We start from the raw sequence: 16,883 nt of genomic DNA, 5'->3' as shown, positions 1-16,883 counted from the left end.
AATAACTCATAAGTCTCACATCTATAGTTTATCCGTTATAACTAGAAAGCTCCACCTGTCTCTGGAAACTGGCCAGCTATGAGCTATGTTTTGGGGGCCTGCTGGGGATCCATGCTTAGCGCATCATTCAGTAACCAGAGGATAACCATTCTCCATGAAAGGTAATACTTCCGAACATCTAAGCTAAGCCTTTGGTCATATATTGTACACACGTGATCTCTATCTCTCCCATCCCCATCCATCTCTAATAAGCCATCAAGTTTGCTTTATCAACTTTGTGCATTCCAGGAGTGGGCGTCGGACCTACAAAGTGGAAGGGAGCAGCAGCTTGGACTTACCTGATGGTCTCATTGATGGGCTTGCCATAGTTCCTGATGGCGACACACTCGTTCTTGTGCTCCGACCACGCTGCTCTCTGACAGGTGCGGTCGCAGTAGTGGGCAAACTTGCACTGTCCACAGCGCTGGAGTTTAGTTTGCTTCTTAAAACAGCTGTGGCACACCTGGTGCGTGAGGCTATAATGAGGAAAAAGAAAAAAAAGCTTGTATTTAGATAGCACCCTCTCGTGGCTATCTCAGAATACACCGAATAGATACATTCCAATGAGAAAGAAAAATTCCAAGGGTGGGAGCCACCATCCATGGTTAACTAAAAAAGTTAAAGATAGTATCAAACTTAAAGAAAAAGCATATAATTGTGCAAAGATGGGTGGCAGGTCAGAAGATAGGACAGAATATAAAAAGCAGAAAAGAACGACTAAACGATTAATAAGGAGGGAAAAATTAGAGTATGAGAGAAAGCTGGTGAGAAATATAAAGACAGTACGAGTTTCTATAGATATTTTAAAAAGAAAAGAGTTAACAAAGTGAGAGTTGGTCCTATAGAAAGTAAATTTGGAGAATTAATAAGGGAAAACAAGGAGATGGCAGATGAATTGAATGGGTATTTTGCACCAGTCTTCACTAAAGAGGATGCAAGTAACATCCTAGAAATAGCTGTAAATCGGGAAATGGAAGGGAGGGAGGAACTCAAGAAAATGACAATAACCAGGGAAGTGGTACTGAGAAAATTGTTGGAGCTGCGGGTTGACAAGTCTCTGGGTCCTGATGGACTTCATCCTAGGGTCTTAAAAGAAGTGGCAAGTGAGATAGCTGGTGCGTTGATTTTGATTTTCCAAAATTCCCTAGATTTGGAGAAGGTTCCATTAGATCGGAAAATAGACAATGTAATTCCTTTATTCAGAAATGGAGGGAGACAGAAAACAGGAAACTACAGGCCAGTTAGCTTAACATCTGACATAGGGAAAATGTTAGAAGCTATTATTAAAGACATTATGGCAGGGCATTTAGAAAAATTCATGGTAATCAGGCAGAGTCAACATGGTTTTGTGAAAGAGAAATCATATTTAACCAATTTATTGGAGTTCTTTGAAGTAACATGTGCTGTTGATAAAAGGAAACCAGTGGATGTACTGTACTTAGATTTCCAGAAGGCATTTGATAAGGTGCCACATGAAAGGTTATTGCGGAAAATAAAATATCATGGTGTTCGGGGTCACATTTTGACAAGGATAGAAGATTGGCTAGTTAACAGGAAACCGAGAGTAGGCATAAATGGGTCATTTTCTGGTTGGCAAAATGTAACAAGTGGTGTGCCACAGGGATCTGTGCTGGTGCCTCAATTTTTTACAATTTATATAAATGACTTGGATGAAGGGACCGAAGGTATGGTTGCTAAATTTGGTGATGACACAAAGATAAATAGGAAAGCAAATTGTGAAGAGGACATAAGGAGGCTACAAGGGGATATAGATAGGTTAAGTGAGTGGGAAAAGATCTGGCAAATGGAATATAATGTGGGAAAATGTGAAATTGTCCATTTTGGGAGGAAGAATAAGAAAGAAGCATATCATCTAAATGGTGAGAGATTGTAGAGCTCTGAGATGCAGAGGGATCTAGGTATCCTAGTGCATGAATCACAAGAGGTTAGTATGCAGGTACAGCACATAATTAGGAAAGCTAGTAGAATGTTATCATTTATTATGAAGGGAATTGAATACAAAAGTTAAAGTAAAAGCAAAATACTGCGGATGCTGGAAATCTGAAATAAAAACAAGAAATGCTGGAACCACTCAGCAGGTCTGGCAGCATCTGTGGAAAGAGAAGCAGAGTTAACGTTTCTGGTCAGCGACCCTTCATCGGAACCAATCATCCGATGAAGGGTCGCTGACCCGAAACGTTAACTCTGCTTCTCTTTCCACAGATGCTGCCAGACCTGCTGAGTGGTTCCAGCATTTCTTGTGAATACAAAAGTTGGTAGGTTATACTTCAGCTCTACAGGGCATTGGTGGGACCACATCTGGAGTACTGTTTACAGGTCTCCCTATTTAAGGAAGGATGTAAATGTGTTGGAAGCAGTTCAGAGAAGGTTTACTAGACTAATACCTGGAATGGGCAGGTTGTCTAATGAGGAAAGATTGGACAGGTTAGGCTTGTATCCACTGGAGTTTAGAAGAGTAAGAGGTGACTCGATTGAAACATATAAGATTCTGAGGGTTCTTGACAGGGTGGATGTGGAAAGGATGTTTTCTGTTGTGGGAGAACCTAGTACTAGGGGTCACTATTTAAAAATACGGGGTCGTCCATTTAAGACAGAGTTGGGGAGAAATTTTATCTCTCAGAGGATTGTGAGTCTTTAGAACTTTCTTTCTCAAAAGGTGGTGCAAGCAGAGTCTTTGAATGTTTTTAAGGCAGAGGTAGATAGATTCTTGATAAGCAAGGGGATGAAAGATTATTGTGGGTAGGCGGGAATGTGGAGGAGTTGAGGATACAGTCAAATCGGCCATGACCTTATTGAATGGCGGAGCAGGCTCAAGGGGCCGCGTGGCCTACTGCAGCCCCTAATTCGTATTTTTGTATGTGCCATTGAAGCTATGTGAGATACTTAACGTAGGGAATTACTTTTGACGGAGGCAGGACAAGGCTGTTCAAGAAAAAAGTATACAGGATCCATGGCTATATAAACAGAAGAGACTGTTTAGACCTCAGCTGGAGTACGGTGTCCAATTCTGGGCACTGCACTTTAGGAAGAATGTCAAGGAATTGGATAGGGTGCAGAGGAGCTTTACCAGTATGACACCGGGGACAGTTATGTGGAGGCACTAGAGAATCGAGAGTCGTTCTCCTTAGAGCAGAGAAGATTAAGAGAATTCTGATAGAGGTGTTCAAAATTGTGAGGGGTTTTAATAGAGTAGGTAGGGAAAAACTGTTTCCACTGACAGGAAATTCAGTAACCTCAGATTGAAGATAATTGGCAAAAGATCCAGGAGAATTTTTTTTGGACAGCAAATTGTTATGATCTGGAACTCACTGTGGAAATAGATTCAGTAGTATCTTTCAAAAGCATATTGGATATATACATAAAAAGGAAAAATGCAGGGCTATGGGGAAAGAGCAGGGATATGGGACTAATTGGATAGCTCTTTCAAAGAGCCAGCACAGGCACAATGGTTCAATGATCTCCTTCTGTCCTGTGTGATTCTATGATTATATGTAGACAGACCAGGCAGTCATTTGTGCCAGCAACAACAATAAGATACCAATCAGTTCTTTGTGATGTTGATGAGGGAGAAATATGGAGCAATGACCTGCCCTTTAAATATTGCTATGGGATCTTTAATGTTGACCTGGGGAGGCCAATAGAAGATTTCATCCATAGAACAGCACCTTCAACAAAAGCAGCAATATTGCATTAAATCACTGGATTGCCAGCCTGGGTTCATTGTTCAGCTGCTGACTTGAAACCTAAACCTACAATTTTCTGGCTCAGAGATGAAAATGCTACCAACTGAGCCACGTTGACACTTTTCAAACCCAACATGTTGACGCCCACAAGGTTAATGTCATTGGGGAAAGAATAGCCTCAATATTGCTCTCTGCAGTGACTGGTGGACACTCATTTCCCAGGTACAACAGAAAGGAAAAGGATCTTGGGTTTCTGCCCCATTTTTGTTGCCTCAGGATTTTCAGGTCTTCCCCAAAATGGATGAACTGGAACCTGAGTCTGCAGTAGATGCCATTGAAGCTGTTCCCATGGAAATGAAGAGAGGGGGGTTTCCTGGCCCTCCTTCTTTACTTTCCACTTTATTGGTGGCGCCCGATCACCTGCATTCCCTCAGATTGTTGGGCCTGTAGAAGCCTGACAGCAAGAAAATAGGCAGGCCACAATGGTAGCCACTACCTTCTCCCCTCTGATCCTCAGACCTGGAAGCCTGTTCAGGCTGTGGCCTTGGTTCTGCCCCCATTCCTGTTAGAGGTGAGCCTCAGCTAAGCTAATGACCTGGCCCAGCAAATTCAGCTATCTGAGTCCTAATCAGACAGAGGATATGGAGCAAAAGCAAGAAAGTGAATTGAGCTACAGATCAGCCACAACCTAATTGAATGGAGAAACAGGTCTGAGGGCTAAATGGCCTACTCCTGTTCCTAACGTTATATTGTTACTACACCTGTCCTGCACCTGAGTGAAGGGAGCAGTGGGCAGGGGGTGGGGTGCAGTCACTAATATTGGAACCAAAATGACTGCAATGGAAAATATTGGCAGTGAGACAATATAATAAATATTATATTAAACTATTAAACTTTGTCAGAGATAAGGGATTTATTAAGGCATGGGTTGCAAAATTCAGCCCCGTAGAGCCCATTTTTTGGCACTACGAGTGCAGTCTTGCCTCCAAAATGGCATCCGCGGAACTTCTGGTGCTAGCTGCATTGGACGCCATTTTGGTGAAGGCATTAGTGCATGCAGAGAATGACTGCCGGAAGCATGCAAAGTAGATTACGACTTCACTCAGAGTGTAACAGTGATTTGATGCCAGCACTGCCATTTTTGGAGCTCAATGCACCAGCCCTCTGCTAACCTTGTATAGCTGAACATGCATTCAGCAACAGGAAGAACACTCCCAGGAGCTACTTAAAGGGACAATCAACTCCTTTCAAGTTATTTGCTGATTTGATTTCTAGTGGCTCTTGCTGCAATTGTTTGGTGGTTTCCAGAGTTGTTTAAAGTTGCCAAAGTCTACAGGGAGTGTTGTGGCATTTTTGTAGGACTTGTCCTAACTTCAAGGATTCTGCACAAAGCACTTGCTCCCGAACATAGCTGCAGTAGTTTGTATCCGCTTCGGATTACAGCATGACAGGGAGAATGAGCAGAGGCGACAAAAAGTAAGACCACCTGCTGGAAGAGAGAGAAGGGTGAGGACAGTAGCTCTCAGCAGGAGGCCATATCCCTTATGTGTTCACTTATGTTAATGGCACAGACGCAACGGGCCAAATGGACTATTCTGTGCCGTAAATCTTTCTATGTTTTTATGTTTTCTAACCTCAGCGAGGAACATGTGTCAAACATATACGCTTTACGAAGGATGTCCTCAATGGAATCTGCCATGTATTGAAGCCACAACTGCAGCCTCAGAGCAGGGCAAGGACAGCATTGCCAGTGGCTGAAGAGGTGACCCTGACAATGAACTTTTAAGCATTGGGCTGCTTCCATGCTGGAGCTGGAGATATTTGCAACATCTCACAGTTTGCCATCCACTGTTGCATAAGCAAGACCACTGAGGCTCTGTATCCCAAGAGAATTGAATACATTACGTGTACTCTTGCCAGACAGAATCAGGCAAGTGAGTACATAGGATGGACCATAGGAACAGGAACAAAAACAAGAAATGCTGGAGTCACTCAGCAGGTCTGGCAGCATCTGTGGAAAGAGAAGCAGAGTTAACGTTTCGGGTCAGTGACCCTTCTTCGGAACTGACAAATATTAGAAAAGTCACAGATTATAAACAAGTGAGGTGGGGGTGGGGCAAGAGATAACAAAGGAGAAGGTGCAGATTGGACCAGGCCACATAGCTGACCAAAAGGTCACGGAGCAAAGGCAAACAATATGTTAATGGTGTGTTGAAAGACAAAGCATTAGTACAGATTAGGTGTGAATACACTGAATATTGAACAGCAGCAAGTGCAAACCTGAAGAAAAACAACCTGAAAAAAACAGTGGGTAAGCAAACTGAACAAACTAAGATGAAATGAAATAAATGCAAAAAAAGATTGTAAAAAATGTAAAAAGGAATGTAAAAAAAAAAGGAAGAAAAAATAACTAAAAATGAAAGTAAAATGGGGGGCTGTCATGCTCTGAAATTATTGAACTCAATGTTCAGTCCGGCAGGCTGTAGTGTGCCTAATCGGTAGATGAGATGCTGTTCCTCGAGCTTGCGTTGATGTTCACTGGAACACTGCAGCAATCCCAGGACAGAGATGTGAGCATGAGAGCAGGGGGGAGTGTTGAAATGGCAAGCAACCGGAAGCTCAGGGTCCTGCTTGCGGACTGAGCGGAGATGTTCCGCAAAGCGGTCACCCAGTCTGCGCTTGGTCTCCCCAATGTAGAGGAGACCACACTGTGAGCAGCGAATACAGTATACTACATTGAAAGAAATACAAGTAAATCGCTGCTTCACCTGAAAGGAGTGTTTGGGGCCTGGGATAGTGAGGAGAGAGGAGGTAAATGGGCAGGTATTACACCTCCTGCGATTGCAGGGGAAGGTGCCCTGGGACGGGGACGAGGTGGTGGGGGTAATGGAGGAGTGGACCAGGGTGTCGCGGAGGGAACGATCACTTCGGAATGCTGACAGGGGAAGGGAGGGGAAGATGCGACTGGTAGTGGCATCACGCTGGAGGTGGCGAAAATGGCGGAGGATGATCCTTTGGATATGGAGGCTGGTGGGATGAAAAGTGAGGACAAGGGGAACCCTGTCACGGTTCTGGGAGGGAGGGGAAGGGGTGAGGGTAGAGGTGCGGGGAATGGGTCGGACACGGTTGAGGGCCCTGTCAACCACAGTGGGGGGAAATCCTCGGTTGAGGAAAAAGGAGGTCATATCAGAAGCACCGTCATGGAAGGTAGCATCATCAGAGCAGATGCGTCGGAGACGGAGAAACTGGGAGAATGGAATGGAGTCCTTACAGGAGGTAGGGTGTGAAGAAGTGTAGTCGAGGTAGCTGTGGGAGTCAGTGGGCTTATAATGGATATTGGTAGACAACCTATCCCCAGAGATGGAGACAGAGAAGTCGAGGAAGGGAGGGGAAGTGTCAGAGATGGACCATGTAAAGGTGAGAGAAGGGTGGAAATTGGAAGCAAAGTTGATAAAGTTTTCTAGTTCGGGGCGGGAGCAGGAAATGGCACCGATACAGTCATCAATGTACCGGAAAAAGAGTTGGGGGAGGGGGCCTGAGTAGGACTGGAACAAAGAATGCTCGACATATCCCACAAAAAGACAAGCATAACTAGGACCCATGCGGGTACCCATAGCGACACCTTTTACTTGAAGGAAGTGCATGGAGTTGAAGGAGAAGTTGTTCAATGTGAGAACAAGTTCAGCCAGGCGGAGGAGGGTGGCGGTGGATGGGGACTGGTTGGGCCTCTGTTCCAGGAAGAAGCGGAGAGCCCTCAAACCATCCTGGTGGGGGATGGAGGTGTCGAGCGATTGGACGTCCATAGTGAAGAGGAGGCGGTTGGGACCAGGAAACTGGAAATTGTCAAAATGACGTAGGGCGTCAGAAGAGTCACGGATGTAGGTGGGAAGAGACTGGACCAGCGGAGAAAAGATAGAGTCTAGATAGGAAGAAATAAGTTCAGTGGGGCAGGAGCAGGCTGACACAATGGGTCTGCCGGGACAGTCCCGTTTGTGGATTTTGGGAAGGAGGTAGAAGCGGGCTGTCCGGGGTTGTGGGACTATGAGGTTGGAAGCCGTAGAGGGAAGATCTCCAGAGGAGATGAGGTCAGTGACAGTCCTTTGGACGGTGGCTTGATGTTCGGTGGTGGGGTCATGGTCCAGAGGGAGGTAGGAAGAGGTGTCTGTGAGTTGGCGTTGAGCTTCTGCAAGGTAGAGGTCGGTACGCCATACGACAACAGCACCACCCTTGTCTGCAGGTTTGATGACCATGTCGGGGTTAGACCTGAGAGAACAGAGTGCCTCAAGTTCAGAGGGGGACAGGTTAGAGTAAGTGAGGGGAACAGAGAAATTGAGACATAGGAACAGGAGTAGGCCATTCAGCCCATTGAGCCTGCTCAGCCATTCAATTAGATCGTGGCTAATCATCTACCTCAACACCACTTTCCCGCGCTATCCCCATATCCCTTGATGTCATTATTATCCGGAAATCGTTTCCAGAAATCTATCAGTACATGGTTTCACAAGGATTTCAGGTGTCTCCATGGTGCGGAGTACCATTGTCTGCACTCATATCACTTTTCCAGGTACCACTTGTCAACTCTGAGATATACCACTCCCTCAACGTTTAGCAGGTGAGCGACCATACACAGCATATCATGCAGGTCACTGCTCTGTATCCTGGCAGCAGTAATGATTCCTTTCAATCTGTGGCCGTCCGCTGTGCCATCTGAATTTGAGTCACCATGACAAACCAGAGGGTGGCTATTGGATGACAAGAGCTATCCTTTGACGACATGGCTCATGCACAACCTACAGACAAGTGGGCAGCATGCAAATAATGAAAGCCATGCTGCCACAAAAAATGGGATAGAGCAGATCATCGTAGTGTTTAAACTAACCCTCTGCTGCTTGGAACGCTCTGGAGGAACCCTGCAGTACTTGGCAGAGTGGCTATGAAGATTCGAGGTGGTCTGCTGCACAGTGCACAACCTCACCATCATAAGGGCACAGCCCTTGCCACCAGCCACACAGCAACTAGCTGAGGAGGAGGACAAGGAGGAAGAGGAGAGGAAAAAGGGAGGAGACAACCAACACAACCCTTTCCTGGTTGGGTTGTCTGTGATTGTTTTATCGGACTGCAATACCAGTCAACGCAACCCCAAATCCCCAGTCCCACACCTTACCTTCCCTCTGTCACTGACCATCACAGTATCCTCTTGCAAAAATAAAAGACACCGCAAAATAAAGGTTCCAAACAAATTTATCAAACCCAGCCATATTGCATACAAATATCAATTAATCATCCTTGTGCATTCTCTTAGTGTCTGTCTTCCATACGCCTGTACTATTACTGTACACAGTGCTACCCCAGTGGCTGCTGTATGGCTGGTGACTTTCAGAGGAGATTGCAGATGGCCTTGCAGGACAACCTCAAGCAGCTCTGGCCCTAGAAGGTCCAGCTTCAGACTGTAACATCTCGGCATGAGCGGCAGCATTCTGAGCTGGCTGGCTTAATGGCACCAGCAAGGGCACTGGAGTGGCAGGGATAGGGGGATGAATTCTATTATCCTGAGAGAGGACAGCAGATTCATGCACCGTGGAGCCACTGTCACTGTCCCGGGGCGGTACCTCAGCAATTCTAATAATGTGTTGGAGACCAGATTGTTGGACTGCCGCGTCAGCCTTTGAACACTGGTATGCGTAGCCATGATGGGAGTCTGACCTTACATGGCGGCAATCTGATGTTGCATGACTTCAGTCTGAGCTTTCACAGATGCATTCAGATGTTGGCTGGCTTCTGCTTGTGCTACAATGGCAGCTGAGATATCGGCCAACAGATGCCGTATCATATGTGAGCCCACATGTGTTCTCATGGAGTTGGCCACCACTTCCATGCTGGAAAAGATGGACTTCAAGCTCTGCACAAAGTCTCGTGTCAGTTTAGTGCCGGACTCCTCCATAATCCTTGACATTGACCACAATGCTAGGACTGTTAATGCAACAAGCATTTCATTGTGCATACCCGTCAGCCTTCTTCTGTCGGCTGCCCCAGCGACGTCCTCATCTGAGTCCTGTACAGAACTCATGTGTGACCTCAACGTTCAGCAAGCTGGCACTTGTATTGCTCCTGTCCCCTGCCCTGGCAGCAGTCCCTCATGCTCAGTGACTCACCACATGCAGATCCCTCCTCTAAGCTATCCTATAAAGTACATGCAGTGTCAATATCTGAGCTCATTGCTGCAAGTGTGAGAGTGAGAGATAGTGTTTCACCATCATTGCAGTCTTCTGCTCTTCTACCATTGTCTGGCCAGGTGGTAGGTCTTGGGTATCCTAAAGGAGAAAGGCACATGGGTAGGGTGGGGGAAGTAATAGGTACATGCTCACACTATCTGCAGCTTGTAAATCAGAAGAGATTCTGGGATGAGGAGGAAGTGGGATGTGAGAAGGAGGTTTAGTTATAAGGACACCATCATCTTTGATGGCTTCAGTGCCACCGCTGGCCATGGCCCCAGTAATGGCTGCTCCAATGGTGGTGACCACCGTCCCCTCCATCGAGTAAGGACATGCAGCCATGCCTGTCCCCTGCCAGTTAGGTGCGGCTGTCTCTGGTGTGCATCCTGCAAGAGAGAGGGAATTGTGGCAGTGATTGTGGTGCAATGTCTTTTGGTGATGTGGCAGTCATGGTTGAAGGACTGGCAGTGTGTACAAGCTGTGAGATTTGGGTGTGAGGCTTGCAGCAGTGCTAAGTGTATGAGGATGAGGCGCAGCTATGAATGTGATGTTTGAGTCCTGATTGTTGGAGATTGGAGGTAGATGAGTGATGGGGGTGTGGTGCATTAAGCAGTGTGTGAGGCTAGTGATGTAGTTGGTGGGTTATGGCATTTGAAGATACATTCACTGAATTTGACCACTCGTCTGAGTTCATTGAACTTTTAGCATCCATGTCCTTAGGGATAGACTCCTAACATTGTCCGCCACAGCTATCTTGTCCCTTTACCTTTGTAAAGTTTGACTGGAGGGCCTCCTGGTCCCCTGTGGATAGATGAAATCTCTCCTCCCTTGTACCGTGGTCTCTAGTGCTGCATTGGCAGATCTTGAAGCCGCCTTTGTCCCATGTTGTGCCATTCTTCAGTCTTTTAATGGTCAGAATCAGTTGTAGAATCAGTGGGCACAGTTTAATCCCACATTGGCACCCCATACCCATTTTCAAACCCTGTCCAATTTCATGGCCATGATGTCAAGCCTTGTTTACACTGAGCTCCAGAGCTTATTCTAGGCACAGTGTGGATGGATTATGTAAGCTTCCTTGATTTGTACTGGTGGTTCTTAGTGCAGTACCTCAGGTGACGCCTGCAAGTTTACTATTAAAGCACGTGAAAACAATTCAGTGCATATGAAGGGATGGAGCACATTTCTGAGAGAAACAACACAGCATCCTGTAAATACAGCTCTTTATTTATTTGCACTTCCTATTAAAAATAAACCATTCAAAAGGATTAAATAGTAGGAAGGCCAACTATACCAAAATTCGGCAGGAGCTGGGGAATGTAGATTGGGAGCAGCTGTTTGAAGGTAAATCCACATTTGATATGTGGGAGGCTTTTAAAGAGAGGTTGATTAGCGTGCAGGAGAGACATGTTCCTGTGAAAATGTCGGATAGAAATGGCAAGATTAGGGAACCATGGATGACAGGTGAAATTGTGAGACTAGCTAAGAGGAAAAAGGAAGCATACATAAGGTCTAGGCATCTGAAGAAAGACGAAGCTTTGAAAGAATATCGGGATTGTAGGCGCAATCTGAAACGAGGAATTAAGAGCGCTAAAAGGGGTCATGAAATATCTTTAGCAAACAGGGTTAAGGAAAATCCCAAAGCCTTTTATTCATATATAAGGAGCAAGAGGGTAACTAGAGAAAGGATTGGCCCACTCAAGGACAAAGGAGGAAAGTTATGCATGGAGTCAGAGAAAATGGGTGAGATTTTAAACGAGTACTTTGCATCGGTATTCACCGAGGAGAGGGATATGACGGATGTTGAGGTTAGGGACAGATGTTTGATTACTCTCGGTCAAGTCAGCATAAGGAGGGAGGAAGTGTTGGGTATTCTAAAAGGCATTAAGGTGGACAAGTCCCCAGGTCCGGATGGGATCTATCCCAGGTTACTGTGGGAAGCGAGAGAGGAAATAGCTGGGGCCTTAACAAATATCTTTGCATGGGTGAGGTCCCGGAGGACTGGAGAATTGCTAATGTTGTCCCCTTGTTTAAGAAGGGTAGCAGGGATAATCCAGGTAATTATAGACCGGTGAGCCTGACGTCAGTGGTAGGGAAGCTGCTGGAGAAGATACTGAGGGATAGGATCTATTCCCATTTGGAAGAAAATGGGCTTATCAGTGATAGGCAACATGGTTTTGTGCAGGGAAGGTCATGTCTTACCAACTTAATAGAATTCTTTGAGGAAGTGACAAAGTTGATTGATGAGGGAAGGGCTGTAGATGTCATATACATGGACTTCAGTAAGGCGTTTGATAAGGTTCCCCATGGTAGGCTGATGGAGAAAGTGAAGGCGCATGGGGTCCAAGGTGTACTAGCTAGATGGATAAAGAACTGGCTGGGCAACAGGAGACAGAGAGTAGCAGTGGAAGGGAGTTTCTCAAAATGGAGACGTGTAACCAGTGGTGTTCCACAGGGATCCGTGCTGGGACCACTGTTGTTTGTGATATACATAAATGATTTGGAGGAAAGTATAGGTGGTCTGATTAGCAAGTTTGCAGACAACACTAAGATTGGTGGAGTAGCAGATAGTGAAGGGGACTGTCAGAGAATACAGCAGAATATAGATAGATTGGAGAGTTGGGCAGAGAAATGGCAGATGGAGTTCAATCAGGGCAAATGCGAGGTGATGCATTTTGGAAGATCCAATTCAAGAGTGAACTACACAGTAAATGGAAAAGTCCTGGGGAAAATTGATGTACAGAGAGATTTGGGTGTTCAGGTCCATTGTTCCCTGAAGGTGGCAACGCAGGTCAATAGAGTGGTCAAGAAGGCATACGGCATGTTTTCCTTCATCGGACGGGGTATTGAGTACAAGAGTTGGCAGGTCATGTTACAGTTGTATAGGACTTTGGTTCGGCCACATTTGGAATACTGCGTGCAGTTCTGGTCGCCACATTACCAAAAGGATGTGGATGCTTTGGAGAGGGTGCAGAGGAGGTTCACCAGGATGTTGCCTGGTATGGAGGGCGCTAGCTATGAAGAGAGGTTGAGTAGATTAGGATTATTTTCATTAGAAAGACAGAGGTTGAGGGGGGACCTGATTTAGGTGTACAAAATCATGAGAGGTATAGACAGGTTGGATAGCAAGAAGCATTTTCCCAGAGTGGGGGATTCAATTACAAGGGGACACGAGTTCAAAGTGAAAGGGAAAAGTTTAGGGGGGATATGCGTGGAAAGTTCTTTACGCAGAGGGTGGTGGGTGCCTGGAACGCGTTGCCAGCGGAGGTGGTAGACGCGGGCACGATAGCGTCTTTTAAGGTGTATCTAGACAGATACATGAATGGGCAGGAAGTAAAGAGATACAGACCCTTAGAAAATAGGCGACAGGTTTAGATAGAGCATCTGGATCGGCGTAGGCTTGGAGGGCCGAAGGGCCTGTTACTGTGCTGTAATTTTCTTTGTTCTTTGTTCTTTAGGACTCCTAAAGGCTCAGTAGATAATGGCAGAATGTACCTGAGCCATACAGACTTTATTTTTGTTAACTCATCTTAGCCAAACTGTAGCACTGGTACCACAACTGGCCTCAGGGAAGAAAATCAGACAAGTTTCCCACTTCTGATTGTGAAAGTGCAAGTATGTCCTTTCACTTCCTCCCTCCCCACTGTGCTGGGCCCTAAACACCCCTTGCAGGTGAAACGGTCATTCACTTGTACTCACTGCTCATGATGGGGTCTCCTCTGCAATGGGGAGACCAAATGTAGACTGGGTGATCGCTCATGCTGGACACCTCTGTTCAGTCTGTAAGCATGACCCTGAGCATCCGGTATCTTAAATATAATTCTCCATCCCATTCCCACTCTGAGCTCCATGTCCTCAGCCTCTTACACTTTTCTGATGAAGCTCAATACATCTTAAGGAACAGGCTCTTTGCAGTCTTCTGCACTCAACATTGATTTCAACAACTTCAGATCATAACCACTGCTCCCACTTATTTCTACCCCTACAGTCTGAATTGCACTCAAACTGGTCACTAAAGAGTCACGGAGCACTTCAGTGAAGTTCAAGAAAAGTAGGCAGGATATCTGCTTTTCTAATCAAGAATACTCTCGGCTTTATAGATGGCTTTATCAATCCAAGTTATTTAAAAAGCCTCAATTGCCACTTTGCTCTCTTAAAAGTATTGATCTGGCATACATAAGAACATAATGTTAAGAGGTGCAGATAGAAAATTCCACTGACTTATATTTGCTTGAATGCTCAAACAGTTAGATTACACTTACCAGCTGTTGTAATGTTCCCTGGAATCGCCCATACTGACTACCTAAACCTCTTCTTGGTGCTGCATTGATACAGTTAATATGATTGGAAACTTGCAAGTGTATTTTGTCCTACGTATGATGTCAAATTATAGTAAAACAAAGACTTGCATTTATATAGCACCTTTCATGACTTCAGGACTAGAGTGAATTTATGGCCAGATAATCCATTTTAAGTGTTGGCTGAGGGATAAAAGTTGCCCTGGTCACTGGATAAGTGGGAGCAGTGGTTATGATCTGAAGTTGTTGAAATCAATGTTGAGTCCAGAAGGCTGCAAAGAGCCTGTTCCTTAAGATGTATTGCGCTTCATCAGAACAGTGTAAGAGGCTGAGGACAGTGGGGGGGGGGTCAGAGTGGGAATGGGATGGAGAATTATATTTAAGATACCAGATGCTCAGGGTCATGCTTACAGACTGAACGGAGGTATTCAGCATCAGCGATCACCCAGTCTACATTTTATCTCCCCATTGTAGAGGTGACCCCATCATGAGCAGCAAATACACTATGCGAAGTTGAAAAACGTACAAGTAAATCACCATTTCACCTGCAAGGGGTGTTTAGGGTCCAGGACAATGGGAAGGGAGGAAGTGAAAGGGCATACTTGCACTTTCACTATCAGGAGTGGGAACCCTGTCTGATTTTCTTCGCTGAGGCCAGTTGTGGTCTGCTACAGTTTGGCTAAGGTCAGTTAACAAAAATAAAGGGTTTTTAGTCTGTATGTCTCAGGTGCATGCTGCTTTGAATTTTTTTTATTATTCATACATGGGATGTGAGCATCAGTCCCATGGCCAGCATTTATTGCCCCTTCCCAATTACCTTTGAGAAGGTGGTGGTGAGTTGCTTTCTTGAACTGCTGCAGTCCATGTGAGGTAGGTACACCCACAACGCTGTTAGGAAGGGAGTTCCAGGATTTTGACCCAGCGACAGTGAAGGAACGGGGATATAGTTCCAAGTCAGGATGGTGTGTGGCTTAGAGGGGAACTTGCAGGTGGTGGTGTTCCCATGCAGTTGCTGCCCTTGTCCTTCTGAGTGGTAGATGTTGTGGGTTTGGAAGGTGCTGTCAAAGGAGCCTTGGTGCTGAGTATTTATTTCAGTAGTTTGCTTTTGTTCTAGTTAGTACTTCGGCTGAGGACTGATCGGCAGCATTAAAGATAGTGAACGCAGTTCTAAATATCAGCTGAAGCTGGTTTGCCAGCACTAAAGATAATGGAAGCTGTTATAAGCATTGGCTGAAGGTGCTATATCAGTAGTAAAGATGGCAGCAGACATTCGTTTAGCAACAGCGCGAAAACGTATCTCTTTAACAGCTGAGGTCAGTAAACAGAGAAGGGAGCCACAGAGAGGGGTGACACAGAGAGGGAGGATGGTGGGGGGGGGGGGTGCTTAGTGGAGGGGTATACAGAAAGGGGGTCACAGAGAGAGGGAAGACACAGAGAGAGGGTCACAGAGAGAGGGAGGACGGGGGACACACAGAGAGAGGGGGAAACAGATAGAGAGAGATACAGAGAGAGGGGAGACACAAGGGGACACAGAGAGAGTGGTGGACAGAGAGATAGAGAGAGAAAACAAAGACACAGACACACACACACACACACACACACAGATTCAAAACCAGAGAGAGAGAGAGAGAACAGAGAGGGAGACAGACACGGAGAGAGAGAGGGAGACAGATTCGCAGAGAACGAGAGGGAGACAGACTCAGAGAGAGAGATGGGGAGACAGACACGGAGAGAAAGAGACAGACATGTAGAGAGGGGGGAGGGAGAGAGTCATAGAGTCATTTACTGCACAGAAGGAGGCCATTCAGCCCATCGAGTCTATGTCGGCATTCCATGGAGCTCTGCTGTCAGTCCCACTCCCCAGCTTGATCCTCATAGCCCTGCAAATCTATTTCTCTCAGGTGAGAGAAGGAGACACAATGAGAAAGAGGAGGGAGAGAGTGTGATCAAGATCACGCCTGACAGATGGACATGTATCCAGAATACTCCGCATCACTACATCAAGTGTGCGGGCAGACATTGACTACTTGTGCAAGCAAAATCAATGCCAGGTATCTTGCTAAATCAGTGTTTCACATAGTGATGAGAAAGTAAGTTAATAAATTAGTCTTCTCATTTAAAGCTTGTTCACAAAAATGCACATTTGTGTTTGTTTTGATGAATAGTAAAATAAATTTCTAATCTCTTTATCTTTCCAAAATTTCCTCACCTGCCCCCATGTAGGACAAAATTATAACGTGGCTCCTCAATCGAAAAGTTTGGACACTCCTGCAGTTTCCGACCTTCAGACCCAAAAGACTGGCATTTGAAAAAAACAAATGCTGCAAGTAGGAACTGCTGCTTCTGACCTTAGGGGTGCTTCGTGGTTTCAAAAAAAAAAATAAGAACTGATAGTTCTGGAATTAAAATTTACTTCATCCTTCATAATTACATGATGTACTAACTGTATAAATGCTGAAATGTTGAAATGTTGGTGGTCACTTGGGTGATTTTATTCAAATGCATTAGTCCACTGTCTTGACAGTAATCGAAGGTAAACAAAGGGAAAACTAATGTTTCTACACATTTGAAGTGGCCTGGATCTTGCATTCATTACAGATCATTAACAGTGCTAAAATTACATGATTCCTTGT

The 16,883-nt window shown here is 45.5% G+C and overlaps 1 protein-coding gene across 2 annotated transcripts in view; it reads right to left on the bottom strand.

Moving 5' to 3' along the window:
* Window positions 1-16,883, bottom strand: part of LOC137375335 (histone-lysine N-methyltransferase Smyd1-like) — an 85,011-nt gene that overhangs the window by 54,304 nt on the left and 13,824 nt on the right. For both annotated transcript variants that reach the window (XM_068042388.1, XM_068042484.1), the window contains exon 2: window positions 339-515. In XM_068042388.1, the coding sequence (XP_067898489.1) occupies window positions 339-515 (177 nt within the window). The remainder of the gene's footprint in view (window positions 1-338; window positions 516-16,883) is intronic.

The sequence above is a fragment of the Heterodontus francisci genome, chromosome 1, assembly GCF_036365525.1.
Source record: "Heterodontus francisci isolate sHetFra1 chromosome 1, sHetFra1.hap1, whole genome shotgun sequence".
NCBI lineage: Eukaryota > Metazoa > Chordata > Chondrichthyes > Heterodontiformes > Heterodontidae > Heterodontus > Heterodontus francisci.
Note: the sequence above shows the minus strand (reverse complement) of the source record. Positions and strands in the feature narration are given on the sequence as shown.